General features: G+C 60.3%; 1 protein-coding gene across 4 annotated transcripts; it reads right to left on the bottom strand.

The window, feature by feature from the left end:
- Window positions 1–111: 111 nt before the first annotated feature.
- ARHGEF1 (Rho guanine nucleotide exchange factor 1) lies at window positions 112–19,115 on the bottom strand. 4 transcript variants are annotated; one of them, XM_082438597.1, is made up of 30 exons: window positions 18,984–19,115; window positions 14,505–14,547; window positions 14,324–14,407; window positions 13,702–13,815; window positions 11,677–11,775; window positions 11,327–11,369; window positions 10,873–11,119; window positions 10,390–10,419; window positions 10,011–10,110; window positions 9,767–9,863; window positions 9,656–9,691; window positions 9,282–9,419; window positions 8,432–8,537; window positions 6,941–7,108; window positions 6,524–6,669; window positions 4,902–5,048; window positions 4,500–4,582; window positions 4,143–4,268; window positions 3,924–4,038; window positions 3,703–3,803; window positions 3,480–3,557; window positions 3,189–3,264; window positions 2,938–3,105; window positions 2,351–2,438; window positions 2,126–2,212; window positions 1,698–1,765; window positions 1,521–1,607; window positions 944–1,107; window positions 763–865; window positions 112–450 (listed from the first exon to the last, which is right to left on the bottom strand). In XM_082438597.1, the coding sequence occupies exons 2-29, from the start codon at window positions 14,532–14,534 to the stop codon at window positions 782–784; spliced, it is 2,910 nt and encodes a 969-aa protein (XP_082294723.1). In that variant the 5' UTR covers window positions 14,535–14,547; window positions 18,984–19,115; the 3' UTR covers window positions 112–450; window positions 763–781. The 4 variants fall into 4 exon arrangements, with proteins under 4 accessions (XP_082294723.1, XP_082294724.1, XP_082294725.1 ...); XM_082438598.1 differs by lacking the exon at window positions 18,984–19,115 and adding an exon at window positions 17,758–17,852; XM_082438599.1 differs by lacking the exon at window positions 6,941–7,108.
- Window positions 19,116–19,718: the final 603 nt, after the last annotated feature.

Raw genomic sequence — 19,718 nt, 5'->3', positions numbered from 1 at the left:
AAGGCGCAGAGGCGACGGGGTAGGACAGACGCAGGAAGTGATGCCAGACAGTTGTGGAGGGTTCCAGACACCGCGCCCGGGCCCTTGCCCGCCCTCACAAACACAGACCTCTCCTTAGATAATATATATTAAAAAATAAACCTCCAATTCAGGGTATAAAAACAGAGCAAAGGCACTTGGGGGTGGGGGGTGGGGGCTGGCCCCCCCCCGGGGCAATACTGAGATGGCCCAGGAATGGGGGCCAGATGGTGCCCCCATGGAATGAAGCCCTGAGTCCCCCAAGCAGGAGGGAGAGAAGGCCGAGGCCAGTGGGAGGTTTGGGGGGCAGTGATCCCAGCTGGGCCCCCCTAGGCGTGGCCCTGGCAGCCCGGCTCCGTCTCCTCAGGCCCTTGGGGTTGGAGATGCTGCGCTGTGCAGTGGCGGGTGGCCCTCTCCTTCTTGCGGAAAGGCCTGGGGGGAGGGGGAGATGGAGGAGAAGAAGGGAGATGGAGATGGGAAGAGAGATGGAGAGAAAGAGGAGAGAGATGGAGAAAGAAACAGACAGGGAGAAAGGGAGGGTGGGGAAGGAGCACAAAAGAGCCAGAGAAACAGAAACGGACAGAGACGGACAGATGGAGGGAGGCAGGAGGCAGAGTGGGGAGATGCAAAAGTCAAAGACAGAGGGAGAGAGATGGATGGGGCTGTGGAGCGGCGAATGCCTGAGGGAGCCACTCTGGTCCCTCCTCCCCAGGCAGTGCCTGGTTCCCCCAGTCCCCCACTCACCTGCCTGGGGCAGGGGGCCTCAGGTACAGCCAGACTGGGGGACAGTGTTCTCCCCAAGCGGAGACAGGAGGAGTCTCAGGCGGCAAAACTCCTCCTCCACCTCCTGGTTGGGGGATCGTCAATGAGAAGGGTCCCTCCACTGAGTCAGCCCCCGCCTCCCCACCCACCCCAAGGCCACCACCTCCAGCTGTTTAATGGTCTCCTCCAGGCTGAGCAGTTCCTCCCGAATTTCCTGGGGCTGTGCTGGGCTTGGGGGGCCGCCCCCTGGGACTCCATCGCCTTCGAGCGGCGGCCCCACCCCGCTGTCTTCCTCCGAGGGGAGCAGGAGCTGCTTCAGGGACAGCACTGGACAGGGGCAAGGGGACAAAGTCAGAGGCAGGGCTCGGGCTGGGATGGGTGGGAGGGGAGGGGTGGGACAGAGGCCAGGGGCCTGCGGGTGGGAGTGAGCTTCCGGTTGGCCAGACCTGCAGAAGGGGCTGGGGGCTGCAAAAGGGGGTGCAGAGGTGAGGCTGGGGCTAGGGTGGGGGCGGGGCGGGAGGGCACCGAGGACGGAGATGGGTCCAGGGAGAGGCTAAACTGAAGGTTAAGGAAGGGGCGGGGCTGCAAAAGAGGGGCTTGGGGCCACCAAGGACAGTGGTGCAGGGTCGGGCCGTGCAGGAGGTGGATTTGGTGCATTTGTTTCTGGCGGCTGGCCATACAGCAGGTTGGAAAGCACTGTTCCGGCTGGCGGCAGCCCTGCGGGGGTGGGGCTGAGCTACCTTTCTGAAGGGCCTTGGCGGCGAGCTGGCCCTCAGGGCCTGGTCTGCAGAAGGGCAGGAGGGCGCTGAAGATTCTCTCCATCCGGCCTGGGTCAGGGAGCAGGCAGGGGACTCAGATCCTGCTGGGCTTCCTGTGGACACCCCACCCCCACTTGGCACCCCTCTATCTAGGCTCACCGTCAGCCGGGGGCATCTCTCGGCCACCGTTGCCGTTCTCAGAGCTGCTGAGCAGGGGTTCACGGGTGCTGGGGGGAGCAAGTGCTGGGTGACCCCGCCGCCCTGGCCCTGGTGGGCAGCAGGGGCAGGGGGACAGAGAACTAGAGGTGGGGAGGCAGGGAGGTCCAGAGACAGAGACAGAGGTCAAGGCTGGGAGACAGGGAGACAGAGAGACCGGGCTGGTGGAAGACAGAGAGGCCTGGATAGGAGACAGATGGACCGTGGTGGGGTCGGCGCACGCGTGTACACGCCTTCACAGGCACGCGCATGCACACACACACACAGACACGGACACGCACATGCAAATGGAGACTGGGCTGGAGCTCAGGTTCTGGGGACACAGAGGAAAGCTGCCCCCTGCCCTCCACTTGCCTCCCTGGCCCCCTCACCTGCTGGGGCTGGGCCGGTGTTTGGGTCGGGAGGTACGGGCAGGGACCTTCAGGGATCCGGCGGTCTCAGTGATGAGGGCACACCAGCTGGGGAGACAGGGCAGCCCCTGGGCAGTCAGAGCCCCCAGACCCTGTGCCAGGACCTCCCACTCACCCCGTCCCCAGAGAACCTGGGCCCTGGGCCTCCTCCTCCTCCACCCGCTCTTGGAACCCAGAGCTGCTCACTTCTTCCGCTCCGACACTGTCTGGGCCACAAGCTCGTATATCTGGGCCTCCTGGTCCCAGGTAAAAATGACATAGAAGGCTTTGTGATCTGCAGGGGGAGGGAGAGGTGAGGCTCAAAGCCAGGACCATCCCAACATGCACCTGGGGAAGGCCCCCATCATGGTGGCACCTTGTGGCTCCCATGACTCAACTCACCCCCCTGCCCCGCCCCCGGTGCCTCCCTCCGGAGCCCTCCCTCACCTAAACAGGAAACAAGCCTCCAGTCTGGCTCTACCTATGAGACCCCTGGAACCACTCCGCCCACCATGGCCCCTCACTGGGCTCCCAGCTCCCACCCCTGCTGCCTACAACCCCCAAGAGGCAGCCAGGGCGTCTTTTCAAAATACCAGTTAGAACTGGCTGCTCATCTGTGCAAAAACCTGAGGCAGTTCCCCATCTCGCTCAGTGAAATCCACAACCGGCCTGGAGCCCCGGCCGTGCCCAGCCCAGGGCCCCCCTCACAGCCTCGGCCTTGGGCAGAACGCGCGTGCCGGGCTGTGTGGAGGGCTCCTCCCCTGCCTCGGGGACAGCCGCGCCCGGGGCCTCACCAGTGGCCACCTCCCGGGTCATGGCGGAGGTGAGCCGCAGCACCGGCCGAAGCATGGTCTTGCCGTCGGGCGTGGGCGTCAGCGTCCGGCTGTGCGACTTGAGCAGCAGCCGCTCATCCTGGCGCTGAAGCAGCAGCAGGAGGTCGTCCAGCAGCAGGACGTGGACCTCTGCAGGGGGGCGAGGCCCATGCTCAGCACCCTCGCTTGGCAGCCCCGTCCCGCGGCCCCCCGCCCACAGCCCTGGCGCTCACCCACAGCCTTGTCCCTCGTCACCCGCCACGTCAGCGGGCCCTCGTGGACCAGCCTCTTCTTGGTGATGTCCAGGTTCTGGAGGCAGGAGGGAGTGATGGTCAGTGAAGGCGAGGGCGGGGCAGGGGAAGGCGCGGATGACCATGGGGTCCGGAGGGGCTGCCCCGCTGGGAATGAGCAGGGGGTCAGGGTTGAGGGGCCCCTCTTGGCTTCCTGGGTGTGTTATCAGAGAATCCCCAGGGCGGGGCGGAGGGGAGGAGAGGGGAGGGCAGGTGGGCCGGGGGCGGGGCCACCTTGAACTCGCTCAGCATGGGGTCGCTGCTCTGCCGCAGGTGGGACAAATCCAGGCGCCGCTGATAATCCTTGAGCCGCTGGGGCAGGGAAGGGAAGGGAAGGGAATGTCACTGTGACAAGCCAAGAGTTGGGGCCGACCCACAGCGACCCCGAGGGGGTCAAGCCGGGGTTCCCGCACATGCGCGCCCCACTGCCCTGGCCCGGGGCCCCGCCCAGGCTCACCAGCAGGTCCTCCATGTCGCGCACGGCTTGGTTGACGTGGTGCAGAATTTCCCTGCAGCACTCAGCCGCCAACTCCACTTTCTCCCGTTCTGCAGGCTCTTCTGCAGGCAAGGGGGAGACCAGCCCCAGTGAACCCCAACCCTGGAAGCTCCCAGTCCCTAGGCCAAGGTTAGAGACAAGAGAGCGGAGGCCCAGCAGCATGGGGCAGCGCCTGCGGCTACCTGTGTTCTGCCCGATGCTCTGCAGGAGCAGCGGGTACTTGGTCAGACGCTGCATCTCCGTGGGGATCATGTCCTTCAGCTGCAGGCGGCGGCACCGGGGACGGCTCTCGGCCTCCTGCGGGGGCAGCAGTGCTGAGGTGGCTCTGCTGCGGCGGGCCTTGGGGACCGGGACGCCGGCCCCCCTCCCCTGGGACCCTGGGGCCCAGACCCCTGCCTCACCTGCACAAAGGCACAGAACCGAGGCTCCTTGCGCTGTTTGGCTTTGAGCTGCTCTAAGGCAAACGACTGGCGGCTGCAGAAGCGGGAGGAGATTTTCTGGAACCAGGAGCCCTCGGTACCATCAAACTACAGCAAGATTCAGGCCAGGGAGGGTGTCTCAGGTGGGATTGGGGGGAGTGGGGCCTCACGTGGGGATGGCAGCCTAGACAGGAGGACAGGTTAGGGGCCCAGACCCCTGGGTCTTGAAGGGGTTGAAAGCTTGAGACCTGGTCTCCTGGGGCCTGGATTTCAGGTCCCCAGCCAGGAGCCGGGGGCGGGGTGAGGGGAAGGGGGTGGCCCTAGGCTGGGCACCCTTACCTGGGCCAGCAGCACATCTCCGATCTCCTCAATGAGGTAGCCACTGTCCTGCCTCCGCTTCATCAGGCGATCAAGGAACAGGGCTGCGGGGAGCAGAGACGAAAGGGGGTGCTGTCAGGGCCCGTGAGACTGGATGCAGAGCTGGTCGGGAGCTGGTGGGGGGGGGTCAGGCTGCAGGTGGGTGTGTCTGATCCATGGGGCCGGTGGGCCTGTCCCTCCCTCACTCCCCACCACGTGCTTGTTGATGATGTGTCCCTAGAATGTGAGCTCTGGGGTTCTGAGGTGGGGTCGTCCCCAGAGCTGGAACAAAGGCTGCCCGTGAGACCAGGCTCCAGGGTTTGTCGTCAAGGCAACGAAGGAGGGAGCTGGCAGTGGGACGTAGGGCCACAGCCCTGCACTCACAATGCACCTCGATGAGCTCGTCCAGGCTGGGGAAGATGTTCTGTAGCTCCTCCAGGGAGAAGAAGCCCCCATCCGCCATGGGCTGGTAGAAGAGGTCATATAGCACCCGGAGCATGCGCACGTGGGCCGCCTCTGTCACCAGCAGCTCTGCAGGGCCACCGGGCAGGAGGCATGGTTGGGGAGCGTGCAAACTATGGGGGGGCACTCTCAGAGGCAGGCTGGGGAATGAGGAGGAGGGGACGGGACAGGGATGATTCTCTCGGGGTGGAGTCACTTGCCCCTGAAATAGCCACTGAGAATTCCTCAGCCCCACTGCCTTTCTGTTTTGGCTGGGGCAGCCAGCCAAGGTGACCAATGGTCCCAGTTTGCCCCGCACCATGGTTTTCCCGGCACATGGGATTTTCAGTGCTAAAACTGGGACAGTCCTAGGCAAACCGAGACAAGTTGGTCTCCTCACTGCCTGCAGCTGTGTTTTATGTCTAACACAGCCTGCAGCTGTGTTTTATGTCTAACCGTCCAGCAAGTTTTCTCAGGCTCAGTTTCTGGCACAATGACCCCCCTCTCTGCACAGGTTGATGGCCCGAGTTCCAGGGGCCCCAAAAGTCCCCAGAGACTAAATTTACCATTTTGTGTGTTACGTATGTCTATTTTTCTGGTGAGAGAAACTGCTATGCTGTCCGACGTGGTAGCCACGAGCCACACACAGCTCTTCAAATATTGCTTGATTAAAATGAAATGCAATGCAAAATTCAGTTCTTAGTTGTACTCACCACACTTTAGGCACTCAACAGCCATTATATGGCGGGTGGTTACCATGTTGGAAAGCACAGGTATTGCATGTTACCATCATTCCAGAAAGTTCTATCGGATAGCACTGCTGATGTTTTGATCAGACCCTCAGAAGGATCTGTGACCCAAAAAGCATTTATCTACTGCCCTAAAAATTCTGAATGAGAACCCTTCTTACTATTAAGTAATCTGTAAATTAACTTCCAAATGAGCTTCCAAAAGTACTGTACGTTTGCCAAACTCCCCTCAACACACAAATGAGTTGAAATCACAGCACAGAATCGAGACAAAAACGATACTCCCATCATCTGCTCAGAAGTAAGCACTGCTAATGTATTGATTATCTTCCCAAACTTTTCTGGGTGGGAATCTTTTTCTCCCCTGAGCGCTGAAGATCACAGTGATAACAACAGCTACATCTGAATGCTCTTACCCTGGGCCCACCACTGCTGAACATCTCACACTAATCATCTCATCTTCATCTTCGTGACAGTCTTTTGAGGTAGGAACTATCACTGCCCACATTTCCCAAATAAGGAAACGAAGGCTTACGCTAGAAATACAATTTTATAGACCGTTTCTGGCTCCTAACATCAACACTGTCCTGCACTACAAAAAATTCTTTGGAAATGTCACTTCAACAATGGCCGCATTCCCGTTCCATGGAATATTCCACAATTTACTCAACAAACGGTGCTCTGTCAGAAGCGGGCTGCCTTCAAGCTCTGCCCGGTGTAAGTAACACCGAGATGGTCATCTCCCTGCGCCTGTCTGACTCTGCTGGAGCTGGGTTGTGTCCTCGGCCGCAGTGGGTTGGAGGGGGCGGCACTCACCGTTGATGACCTCCTGCCGCTTCACCTGGCTCTTGGGAAGGCTGTGCAGGGTGCCCGGGGGGACGAGCTCCCGCCAGCCGGGGGGCTCTTCTGGCTCCAGCTCTAGTCCCGATCGGCCCGGCTCCCCCTCATCTCCAGGCTCGGGGCTGTGGGACAGAGGCCTCATTAGGGCCCCAGCGCAGGGCATCCCAGAGAGCAGCCTTCAACCCCTTATAGTGTCCAACCCCATTCCCTAGGGCTGCAGACCAGCCCCCAGATCTGGAAAGAAGCCTCTTACCCCTCTCCTGTGACCACTGGAGGCCCTCAGTGACCTCAGCATCTGATACCCAGTTCTTGGTGATTCTGGCAAAGACCCCCCACCCCGGCCTCCCTGACTCTCCAGGCTGCCTCACTGGATGGGGGGGAGGAGTGACGTACGTGGCTCGTCGGGCAGGGCCAAGCACGGCCGTGGCGGAGCTGGGGTCCATGTCCACGTCGCTCCGGGAGCGGCCCCCACCCCGGCCCTTAGCCCCGAGGCTGCCCCGGGAAGGCCGGCGGCGGTCACTCACCCGCAGGCTCTCCGAGCGCCCCAGACGCCCCGACAGCCTGGACCCCGAGGCCAAGGACAGAGTCAGGCAGAGGCCAGGACAGAGATAAGGAGAGACCAAGACAGGGACAGAGACGGGGAGACACCAGGACAGAGATAGACAGGGACAGATGGGGAGAGACCAGGACAGAGACGGGGAGAGACCAGGACAGAGATAGACAGGGACAGATGGGGAGAGACCAGGACAGAGATAGACAGGGACAGATGGGGAGAGACCAGGACAGAGACGGGGAGAGACCAAGACAGGGACAGAGATGGGGAGAGACCAGGACAGGGAGAGACAGGGAGAGACCAGGACAGGGAGAGACAGGGAGAGACCAGGACAGAGATCAAACATGCAACAGAAGAGAGGAGAGAGTCAGAAGGACCAGTGTGACTTTGGGGTGCTGGGGCAGTGAGGGGGGTGGCCAGAAGGGATACTGAAATTGGTGGAGGAGGGGAGGGGAACCCAGTATGGAGCACAAAACTGACCCCTCCCTTCCCTGAGGCAGGGGGATGGGGACAGAGGCAGGAGTTGAGGGAGGGAAGGGGGATTTCAATACTTAGCTCTTCGGCTTGAGGGTGGCGTGCCCACCCACCCCTCACAGGGGTGAAGGGGAGGGGGTGGCCCATGGGGAGAGGGGAGGGGCTGGGAGAAATGGGGGAGGGGCTAGCCCTCCCCCCACCCAGGGCCCAGGCACCCACCTCTTCCACCTTCTGGGGAGAGAGGGGCACAGGGTCAGAGGTGGACACAGATGGAACCCAACTCACCTCCCCCACCCGCCAAAGGGTCCCCAAAGCAGCGGCACAAGGACAGGCAGGGGGCAGAGCCTGCCCCCCAACTGTGAGGGGGACAGGGCCCCCAGGCACAGAGCACAGAGGGCTGGGGGATGGAGGGAAGGGGCACTGGGAGGCAGGAGCAAGGCGGCTGGGCTGGAGACTTAAAAGAGAAGGGGGAAGAGATGGAAAAGTGCAGGGCGGAGGGTGGGGGCAGAGGGAGAGGGGCCAGGAGGAGCTGAGGGGAGGGAAAGCAGAGGAAGAGGAAGGGGGAGGAAAGGAGAGAAAGAGAGGGAGGAGGGGGAGAGAGAAAATCAGTGAAAAAAGGAAGGAGAGGAAGAAGAGAGGGAAAAAGGGAGGAAGAAGGAAGGAAAGGGGAGATGAGGAAAGAGAGCGGAAGAAAAAGGGAGAAGACGGAAAGAGGGAGAAGCAGGGCAGAGTGGAGACGGCTTGGCTCAGGGACAGGCAGGTGCAAGTGGCAGTGCGACCCCCAAACACACACCCTCCCTGCGCTGGATAAGCCCGGTCCTGCGCCCGGCACCTCCCCTGCACCCGGCCCTGGGCACCTCTCCGTGTCAGCACCCTCCTCTGTGCTCTCCAGGGGCGCTGCAGGCTCCAGGCTGGCCGGGCCCTGCGGGGGCGGGTCCCCCAGCTCGGGGAGGGCATCAACACCTGTGGGGATAAGGGGGGTGGGGAAAGCAAGGCTGGCTGGAAGGTCCCTGCCACGGTGAGACCCACACCCTGGGGGCCTCCGTGCCTCTAAAGCCATCCGGTGCCTGGCCGACACCAAGCGGCTGCTCTATACTTCAGTGGGAGACGGACAGATGGAAAGACCTCTGAGAACAGGGCCATGGGCAGGTGGGGCTCAGTGGGTGAAGATGCTGCAAAACTAGGGTGCCAGCCTCGCACTCGGGGAGGAGACTGGATGGCTCCACATCCATGCATTCTCCCGACGCTCAACTGGGACTTGTGGGAAGAGAAGGTGCCCGTTTAGAGGTGAGGGGGCTGAGATTCAGAGCGGGGAGTGACTTCCAAGATCTAACACCAGTCAAGCACACAGCCAGGATCTGAACCCAGGCCTGGCCAAGTATTAGTCTGAGATCCAGAGGGCTGAGGGCCACCCAAGGAGTATGAGACCTTAAGTTCATGGAGCCGCCGGGCTCACCATCTAAGGGGGGGCTGATTGGTAATGTACTCAGAGAGGGTTCTGGGAAATGAAGCCGTGGGGGCTGATGGGAAACGTAGTCCAGGGAGGTGGGGCAACCTGTCACCAGAATAGAGGTACGAGCTTGCGAAGAAAGCCGTGGAAAGGGTAAACCGAGGGAAGGGGTTGGTTACCAATAACCCTGGTGACCAGGAGCAGGGAGGGCAGAGAACCAAGGGGCCGTTTTGCTGCGGGGCCCGGGAAACTCTCACCTGGTTCCCGGTCAGGGCTGTCCCCAGACAGAGGGTGCAGAGGAACTCCGGGGGTGTCCTGCCCAGGGGGTCCGACATTCCGGTCCCGGGAGGGCACCCCCAGACCTCCCTTACGTTCTGTAAGGCCTGGCTTCTCACCTGGGGAGGCATTGAAGGACAAAGGGGAATATGAGAGTCCAGCAACTCTAATCCACAAAGGCCTGGGGATCCAAGATGCTGGCTCTGCCCCATCCTCCCCATCACCCAGGAGACCCCTCCTCCACCCTCAGAGCCAGGAGTCCCAGCCCCTCGCCCCTCCTCCCTCAGACCTAGTAGGTCCCCTGCCCTCCTCTCTCAGGTCCCCAGGATGGATGCTCTAGCTTCAGGACTATTACCATCAGCCTCAGCTTTGAGGTGTCGAAAGTCTGGGGCTGAAACGAGAGATGGGACCATGAGGTGGGGGCAGCACGGGGAAGTTGGGGCGGGGCCGAGGCTGGGCACCTCACCCTGGGGCTCTCCCCGGTTCCAGCGGGCGGCATCCAGGAAGCTGCTCAGTCCTTTCTTGGTCTTGGTCGGCTCTTCTGACCGCCGGTTCCCCATCACCTATGGAAGGTGGGGGGGAGGAGGGGGCTGGGCATTTCTGTGCCGATGCCGACAAAGAGGGATCAGACCCCAGCGGTGCAGAGTCTCGAGGCCCCCCGGGGGGTCTCTGGGGAGGTAAGGGCCGGGTTTGGGCGCTCAGGGAAGCACCTTTTTCCGGAAGAAATTCCTCCCTGACTTCTTGTCCACACTCTTGGTCCGCACCCCGAGGTGGCGCATGTACAGGGTGATGGCGCTGACCACGGCAGCACTGCGGGGAGGGGACAGTGAGGGCGCACAGACACACGCACTGCCACACGCACTCCCACGGACGCAGGTGCCCTGCTACCCTCACAGCTTCCCCTCCGCTCGCTTCCCACACCAGCCCCATGACCACTTCCTGCTGAGTATCTGAGCAAAGGGGGGAGAGAGAGGGTTTTAGAGGATGGAGCCAGAGATGTTGCTCAACGCCCAGGCCCCTAGGCAGGCAGGCCCTCCTCCCTCGGGCCCAGGAAACCAAACTCCCCGCCGGCCTCTCTGCTTCCATCACCTCTTTTCCTCATCGTTAGAGATGGTGTGTCTGTAAGAAGAAGAAGTTTGTGACAAATTTGCTAAGCCTGGGGTCCCTGACCACCCAGCACAACTGTCCAGGTTGCTGTCCCCTTCAAAGCTGGGACAGGGAGAGAGGACAGGCAGACGGGGGGGGTGGTGCTGCTGCTGACGCATCTGGGAAGGACAATCACTGAAGGACAGACTCTCACCCGGGGGTCGTGAGAGTTGCAAGGACAGGACCCAAAGCCCAGGCCTGAATGCAAGACCGTGGACAAGACCCGGAAACTAGGAGGGACCCCAAAGCTGGGAAGGGAAGATGCAAAACCAGATGGACTAAAATGCCAGGGCTGGGCCCCAGAAGTCAGGGGAGGAACCCAAACGCTGGGAAATAAACGCTGAAGCTGCAGAGTGAGCCTGGGAACGGAAGGAACGGGGCAGCAGAGGGCGCCCTCTGGGCTGCGGAGGGGCTGGTCCCACTCACTGCATCTCCTCCAGGTGGGTCAGCTGCCGCTCGGCCAGGTGCCGCTCCCGGGCCTCATAGCTGGCGCGGTCCCGCCCAACCCAGGCCCCCAGCTGGATCAGCTCCTGCTCCCAGGGCGTCATGCCCATGAGCTTCTTGGAGCGGAAGTCCTCCAGCTGCCGGCTGACGGCTGCCTGCTGGGTCTGCACCACCTCCTGCACGAACTGCCGCTGGACATCCTCGGAGAGGAGATCGGGCCGCGTGCGGTCTGCAGGGACAGGGGCCAGTTCCCTGGGCTGTGACTCCCCTCCCACCCTTCGACTCTGACAGCTATGCTTCCTTGGGCTGTGGTGGCCATGAAGAAGGAAGAACAATCCCGTCCTGGGAGCATGAGAGTGCGGCCTCCCTCCCGGGGGGCTCCTGGTCCCTGCTAGAGAACTCTTCCTCATCCCCAAATCCCCTCTCCTCTCCTTACCAAGTTCAAAGGCCACGGTGGGAGGGACCGACACCCGCAGAATCTGCTCAGGGGAGAGAATGGAGTGAAGGGGAGGACTCGGCAGTGAAGGGGCAGCGAGCGACGGGAGGGAGGGGAGGACTCGGCAGTGAAGGGGGCAGTGTTGGGATCAATGGGATGGCAGCCCAAGTACCAGTGGGTACGATGCTCTGAGGGGAGGGAGCAGTGGAGGGAGGGCCAGGCTGGCACAGGGTCTCCCCAGACCAGGCCGCCCTTCACGTTGCCCTCAGCAGGTTGGAGTTTGGGAGGAGCAGGCTGGCTGTCCAGGGTGAAGGGGACGGGGGATGGGCCCCCTCGAAGGTGTCTCTCACCGCACACTTATCCAGGAAGCTGTGGCAGAAGTCGCCGAAGGCCTTCTTGGACTCCTTGGGGCCCAGTGAGCCCAGCATGTCCGCGTGCAGGCAGCAGAGCTGGGGGAGACAAAGTGTGACCCATCCTCCTCCCACCCCACCCAAACCGCACTGCCCCTTGGAACGGCTCAGGGCGCAAACCCTCTGTGAAGTGCTCCCTGATGTCCCCCATCCCCGTACCAGGCCCCCGCCTGCCTCCTCAGGCCACCACGGCTTTCGTTAATTTTCTCTCCTGTGAAGTGGTTCTTTGGTCTGTCTTCTCTCTGCTGCTGCTGCTAGTACCGCCACCCCCAGCTACAGTAAGCGGGCTCGGTGTGTACCTGACGCTGTGCAAACTCTTTAGCCGCATTACCCTGTTCAGTCATGGGGAGGATGATCGTTATCCCATTTTACAGATGAGAAAACAGCTAGTAAGTGACAAAGTTGGGACTGGATCTCAGGCAGCCTGTCTCTGCTGCTCCCCATTGCCTAGCAATACCGTGAGTTACTTGAGGGCGTGTGTGCGTGTGTGTGTGTGTGTGTGTGTGTGTGTGTGTGTGTGTGTGTGTGGCAGGGGGGACGTTCTGATTCATCTGTGTCCCAGACAGGGCCTAGTACACGGCGGCACTGGGCACATAAACAGGAGGACAAGTGGCACTCACTCACTCACTCACTCATCAAGCACTCCTTGAGGTCACCTACGTGGCAGCCCTATGCTGGGTGACACTGGCAATGCTGTGGGGCCTCCAACTTGTCCTGGCTCCTGGGGGACTCTCATCAGGTAAGGGACATGGTCTCAGTGTGCTAAGGACTCGCCCCAGTAATCTATGCCTGCCCCCTCCCCACGCCCCCATAAAGCAAAACTCCATCAGAGGCCAACAGGAAGCAGCCCAAGGGACCATGACTATCTCCTGGCCACTCCCCCAGCCAAGGAGGTGAGGAAACAGCATGAGGACAAATCTCAAAATGCCGAAGGCCATCTGGGTCACCTCAGCCGGACCCCTGGCCAGGCCTCAGTTTCCACATCTGTAAAGGGACACGGCAGTCAGCACAATCCCTGGGCTAAATTCCAGGAGTTCAAGTTCTAGAAACCCTCAGGCTCAGCAGGGGGCCTCCCTTGCCCAGAGGGCCAGAGCCTCCATGCACCAGGGGAGGGGGTAGCCACTTTTCTGGCAATTTCCTGATTGCCTGCCAGTTTTTGAAGCTTTGGTGTCAGTCGATACACTCTTCTCTCTGCACCCCCCAGGCCTCCCTCCCTGCCACTTCCATCAGTCCCCTTGTTTTCTGGAGGGATCTACCACGCATTTCCAGTACAGAGCAGTGCCCTAGGCTAAGCCCAGCTCCCAGCCTGCGCTGGGCTGCACGGGGTCTTCTTGGGACAGGACCCTGGTCCACAGAGCCCCCTCCAGCCAGTGTTGTGGCTTCTTCCTCCCTAAGTCACCTGCTGGGTTCTCTAGACTCTGCAGGTGTCTCCCAGATGGCGTGGCTCTGCATGCACACCTCCCGGGTATTTTCTGCCCGATAACAAGTTTTCCGGGTCATCCGTTACATTCCCTCTGCCTCGTGGGCTGCTTTTAGCAGTTTCCTTGTTTCTGGACCAGAGCCTACTGTGCCGCCTAGACCCGAGGAGGCTAACGGTTTTCTCCCAACCACCAGCTCTGAAGGACTGATTGGTGGCACATGCAGAGAATTTGATTTCCAGAGTCTGGGAAAAGGCGCTGTCACTGATGGGTGATGCTGCCGTGGGCATGGTTTCCGCCAGGCTGCGGGATTCTCCGCTGCTCTGCGAGGCTCGGCCGCGCCTACTCTCCCGGGCTGCGCCCACTGCTCAGAAATTTACACGGGGCACCTGCAACCTTGTCTGCATCCCGTGGTGGGCTTCCTGGCTCTCAAGCTGTGCGCTCTGGATCCCGCCTGGCTCATCCTCGCTGGTCTAACGCACTGAGCACTGAGGCTGGTCCCAGCCCCGCCCCGCCCCGCCCCTCGCCTGCCCAGCCCCGCCCTCACCAGGGGTCCTGGCTCGAACTGCATGGCCACGTGCTGCAGGAGGGCCATGAGGTGGGCTGGGCGCCGCTTCACCTGATCCAGGCTCTGGAACTGGTTGTTTTGCTCCTCGGGGTTCTGGGGGCGGGGATGGGAGTGAGACAGTGGGGAGCAGAGGAGGGGCTTGGGGCTTGACCCTCCCTCTTCCCCGGCACTTCCCGATGGATCCAAGCTGGCAGGTGGGGTGCTGATGGTGTCTCTGCTGTGATGGTGGCAAGTCAGGGGTTGGGGAGAATGGATGAGATTTAACGTTACAATGGTGGGTGAAGAGGACAGAAATCAGGAGTGATGGAATGAGGATCTGTGCTGTAATTAGGGGGCGGGGGCAGCGATAAAAACTGGGGTTAAACAGGGTGAGAGTCTGTGCTGTAATGGGGGGGGCACTGACGATGGGGTGAGGGAATGAGGAAGGAGGTACCAGGAAGATTAAAGAAAGAGAGATGGGCAGTGAGAGGAGGCTGAGTGACAGCATCTGAAGACAGAGAACAGGACCTAAGGTGGGAGAGGGGACACTGAAGACGGGACTTGAGGGCTGGGGCCCCAGGGGGCCTGGGACAGAAGCTCTCCCACCCCACCTCCCTCTCACCGTCTTCAGCTCATTCTCAAAATCCTCGTCCTCAGCCCCGATGATGCTGATGGGCACCAGGCCGGGCCGGGGGGGCCCTGGGGCCTGTGGAAGGGGAGGGATGGCTTCAGCCCACAGAGCTCCCCACCTCACAGCCCCCCAGTCCCCTCACCCCTCGGCTCCCTCCGCTCTCTCCACTCACCGCCCCTCGGGCGACGTCTTCGGCCTCCATGGGCTCTGCAGGGCTGGGGGAAGAGGAGGGGCCGCGGTTAGAGGGGTGGGAGGGGGCGGCCCAGGGCGGTTACTCACAGATTCCTGGCCCAGGTGCCAAGGTGAGTAAACAGCCTCCGCCCCCATCCCGGCCTCCACAGCTCAATGGGGCCTCTGTGTGGCGACAAAGAGCCCTTCAGAGGCCAGCCAGGGCAGGGAGCCCAAGGACAGGGAGCCTTGTGGGGTCGGGGCGGCGGGGGGAAGCTGGAGGCCAGGAGCCCGGGTCTGTGAGAGAGCTGTGGCCGGGAGAGCCTGCGATTTCGGGTCCCCGATGGAGGAGGGGCTGGGGCTGGGTCCTGAGGAGGCAGGGCCTGTGGGCCAGCAGAGGTGGAAAGGCTAAAGGGGAGCCGGGAGGGAGATAACTGGGGCACGGGGGCTCTGCTCTGACCTGTGACAGGCTTGGGGCAGGATGCTGCCTCCGAACCCACCAGCCCTGCTTCCTGTGACAGGAAATCACAATGGCAAATCCCCCAACCCCCAACTCTCTCCACACGAGAAAACCAAACTCTGAACCCTCCTCCCTCAGGACCAAGAGTCCTCGGCCCCACTTCTTCCCCTCAGGGACCTGGCATCTTTCCGGCTTCCATCCCAGAAAACAAGGGATGGTCCTCAGAGAGCCCATCCCAAGGGGTGTCTATCTCTCTCACCCTATGTCCACCTGTCCGGTCTGTCTGTGTGTCTGCCGGCTCGCCTCTCCCCAGCCGCCTCTCCATTGAATCTGCCTCATGCCTTTGACTCTCCTCTCCCCGTTTCTTCATTTTCTCTCGCCTTTCCTTCAGACCTGTCTCATTTTCCCACTGTCCCCGCCTCCCCTCCGCTAGGTCCCACCCCTGCTTCTCTTGCTCCGTCTTCCCCCTCAGTCTCTGCCTGTCTCCCCACATCTGGTTCCTGCAGCCACTGTCCCCGCACCTGTCTGTGTCACTGTCTCATGTGCTGTCTCTCGTCTCTCTCTCTCCCATCTCTCGCTGTCTCTCCCATCTTGTCTCCCTTAGAATCTCCACTTCTCCCCGCGTCTTCCCACTGACATCTTCTGTGTCCTTAATTAGTCTGACTAATGCCACTCGAGCCCGTGTCAGGTGGGAAGGCGCTGTGGAAACAGGGGTGGGGTGGACCCGTGCGGGGGGCTTCTCCCCACAGCCCAAAGCTATTTATAACCCTAGTCGCTGGAGACCCACCCTTCTCCCTCTTCCACAGGCCTCCTCCCTAGCACTCAATAAATGGCAGCCTGGATTTTGATTATGATAATTAAACAATGATGCTTTCTGGAGTGTCCAAATGCCATCCTATGGGTTCACCCAAGCAGGCCTCATTTTTATTCTTTTCCATAAAGTGTATTTGTTCAACATCCAAGCTTGGGTGACTTAAGATCTGAGCATTGTTAAATGTTCACATAAATAAATTTGCAAAACAAGACAGAAAAATAATAGTAATTTATTATGAGAGCTGAACTTACACCACACTTACAGTGTGCTAGGCACTGCTCTAAGTGCTTCTCACAGAGTAAATCACTGAACCCTCAAAACCACAAGCACCCCATCTATTATTACTCCCATCCGAGATAGAAAACCTTCACCGGGGACTTCCCTGGTGGTCCAGCGGTTAAGACTCCGTGCTCCCAATGCAGGGGGCCTGGGTTCGATCCCTGGTCAGGGAACTAGATCCCGCATGCTGCAACTAAGACCTGGCACAGCCAAATAAATAAATATTAAAAAAAAAAGAAAGAAAGAAAGAAAGAAAAAGAAAACCTTCACTGGGCCATCAGCTGCAACTTCTGGGCTGGAAAGCATGACCATGGACATGGAGGGTCCCTGCTCATCCCACTCAGGGGTGGAAAAGTTTGACAGAGGCAGGGAAGATTCCAAAAGGGCAAAGGTGAGGACACACACATTATCTGAGCAAATGTTTACATGCCAGGCAGGCCCTGGAACATGCACTTAATGTGTATTATCTCTTTTATTCCTCATCACAATGATAGGAAATAATAGTTAACACTTAATGTACACTAAGTGCCATTAAATACGTGCCAGGAACAGTATTACTGCTTGATAGATATTAGCTCAGTCCTCTCAGTGACCCTGTGAAATCAGTCTTCTTCTTATTATCCCCATTTTACAGAGGAGGAAAGTGCAGCACAGCTCTTAAGAGGCAGAGCCAGGATTCCGACCCAGGCAGTCTGGCTCCAGAATTTATGCATTTAACTCCCAGAATGTACGGCTTTGGAGCATGGGGAATCCCCACCCCGACCTTAGGAAACTGAAATCTGAACCAAAGCTGAGACACATCAGGTTTCCCTATGGTGTCTGGGAGTCAGGGGTATGTGGGCACTGTGGCCTGGGCAGGAGTGCAGATTGGACTCAGCTGCCCCACAGAGGCCTGGGGCTCAGAGAGGATTGGGGAGGGGGGTGGTTGCTTAGAAGGTGGGGCGTCATCCCACAAAGGCTAGAGAATGATGGGTTGAAGCGGTCAGATGGATCTAAAGGCAGCTGACAAGCCCTGGGGTCCAGCAGAGGGGGTGCTATGTGCATGGGGCTGTGGAGATGAGGGCAGGTTCAGAAGATCTTTATGGGTGGGGGTCCTAGAGCAAAGCGGGCATGTGTGAGGACTACATGGGTGCCTGGGTTCTATGCAGGGCTCAGAGTCTAAGATATTGAGTGGATGAGCCTGGTCTCCAAGAACCTCTAGGAGCCTTAAAGAACCTAAAATACAGAGTAGTCAAGGTGAGCCCTTGGAATGCATAAGGACCCAGATTCTATCTGACATATGGTGGGTCTACAATGATCCTTGGATAACACAGGATCATAAGTCCTTAAGGGAAAGAAGCCAGTTTACGGGATCTCTGGAGACTTAAAAGGGGACCAGAATTCTATAGGGGAGTGTGGTGGTCCCCGAGACCCAGGATCTACAGGGCCCCGGATTCTAGCGGATGCTATTGATCTATGGAAACCCCACATCTGTAAGGAGCCGGACCTCCATGGGGGGGGGCAGCAGGAACCTGGAGGGTCTGTAGGACCTTGTAATTTACATGGAGGGTGGCGGGTCTACACGAGCCCCAAATCATATGCAGGACGTGGCGGGTGTACACCGCCCCAAATCCTACAGGGAACGTGGCAGTGTGCATGGTCAGGGATGCTGGGGAGGACGTGTGGAGTCAGGGTGTGACGCCCGCCGGGGGCCGCGTCCCTCACCTGCTCCGGGTCGGAGGAGAAGCACCGCAGCTGCCAGAACCGAAGCCTCCGCGCGCCGGCTCCGGGCTCCCCCACCCCCGCCTCCGAGTCGCTCTAGCCACCCCAGAGTCCACCTTTGCTTCCAGCTCCACTCCTCCCGCCAGCCGCTCTAGCCCGCTCCTGTCAGGCTCCAGCCCAAGAGACTCTACTCCTCCTGCCGGCCGCTCTAGCTCTCCACTGAGCCACGCTGGCCAGATAGGGCCGCTCTGGCCTACCTTGGAGGGCTGGCGTTTCCGTATCTCGACTGCCCCCGTCACTCTCCTGGGCCCCGCCCCCTGCCCCCTGCCCCCCGCCCCCAGGCCAGAGTTGGGGATGGTTCCAGCCCCCAGACCAGTGCTCAATCCGAGAACACCGAGTCGCCCCGGCCCTTAGCCCCCAGACTGGGATCCTCACCCTATTTTTCCGCCCTAACTTGGGACCGTTTGAATTCCCAACGCTCGTACATTAATTCTCCCTGCACTGCCTCCCACCCCGCCTCACACTTCCCGCTGGGGCCGCAAAGCAAAAATCCTGGGTTTGAGCATACCTTCCCATCTGACATGCAGTGGAACCTGGAAAAAGTAATTAACTCTCCCTGGGCCTCAGTCTTCCCATCTGTACAATGGGAAAAGATCTCCAGTTCTGTTGCCCTGCAACCCATCTCCCAGGGTATAACTCATGACCCAGAAAAAGACCTTTCCAAAAAATGCTTTCAAACGCGTTCTGCAACTTTCAGCTTCACAGCGGCCTATGACCCTGTTATTGTCGTTTTTCGTTTTGGGTGGCTCTAAATCATGCGGGATTGGAGGACGGCGCTTAGCTGAAAGCACCTGCGAGTTCAAATCCCAACTCCACTCGGTCTCACGATGTATGTGACCTGGGACGAGTCGGTTTTACTCCCTGGGCCTCAGTTTCCCCACCTGTGCAATGGGAGTGATCATCCGTCCTCCGCCAGACAGTTGGGAAGCCTTGACCCCCGGCTCGCAGCCCTCATCTCACCTACTGGGCACTGAGCAAGTATTAGTTCTCCTCTCTTTGTCCCCTTTGACAGATGGAAAAACTGAGGCCCAGGGAGGGGCGCCTGCTGGCTCAGCGGGGCCGGGAGGAGGCCGCTCCACTGCCGGCAGCGCCCAGCCCCCTCCCTCCTCCTCCCCACTTCCCCTAGCAGCCGAGGGAAGAGAGGCCGGGCGGGGCCAGGGATGGTGTACCTGGTGTCCGCGCGGGGAGGTGACCGGCGGGGCGCCCGAGGTCGGGCTCGGCGATCCCGGGCCCGGTGTCCCGGCTCCCGCTTCCTGGCTCTGGCGGGGCAGGAAGTTGGGGCGTTTTTCCGGAGGCCCCCGCCCCGCCGCCCCTCCCCGCTTCCTGCCCGCGCCCCGGGCCCGCCCGGCACCTCCGCCTCCTTCCCCTTCTCGCCGCCAGCCCCGCCCCTCTTTTCCCCGCTCCGCCCGGGACCCGCCCGACCGCTGCCGGCTTCGTCCGTCTGCCCGTCCGCAGGGCGCGGGTTCCACCTTTCTCATATATGTCTGGCGTCGGCCATCACCTCCCTGGCGAGGCTGGGGGCCCTGCGTCCGCCTCAGTCTGCGCAGCAGTCGCCCCTGCTTTCCGTCTCTGTGTGTCTCTTGGTCTTCCTCTCTTTTTTTTTTTTTTTGCCTCTGTGTGTTTCTGTCCGTGTTCCTCTCTTTGTGTCTGTCTCTCTTTTTCCGTTGAGGTCTTTCCCTCCCGCTAACGGGCCCCTGCTTCTCCCCGTTGTCTTTTCAACTCTTTGTCACTTTCTCCCCCGGAGCCTTCTCTCCCCATCTCTGGGTCTGGATCTTTCTGCATCGCCATCAGTCATTTCCCCAACTGTTGCTTTCCCTAGAGTCTTAGGGGTCAGCCTCTCGATGTCCATTTTTCTATGGACCCTTCTTTCCTTCCTATCTCTTCCTGCTGTCTCTCTGTCTCTC

The sequence above is a fragment of the Balaenoptera physalus genome, assembly GCF_965194825.1.
Source record: "Balaenoptera physalus genome assembly, chromosome: 19".
NCBI classification, from domain to species: Eukaryota; Metazoa; Chordata; class Mammalia; order Artiodactyla; family Balaenopteridae; genus Balaenoptera; species Balaenoptera physalus.
This window is presented reverse-complemented; position numbering and strand designations above follow the sequence as displayed.

Excerpts from the sequence above, each read along its gene's own strand:
- ARHGEF1 (XM_082438597.1), bottom strand. The coding sequence starts at position 14,534 with ATGGAGGCCGAAGACGTCGCCCGAGGGGCG. Across the intron at positions 7,109-8,431 it reads GAGGGTGCTGACACGGAGAG|GCTGTCGGGGCGTCTGGGGC; the intron begins GTGCCCAGGGCC and ends CTCGGGGTCCAG. Across the intron at positions 2,213-2,350 it reads ACAGTGTCGGAGCGGAAGAA|CTGGTGTGCCCTCATCACTG; the intron begins GTGAGCAGCTCT and ends CTGTCTCCCCAG.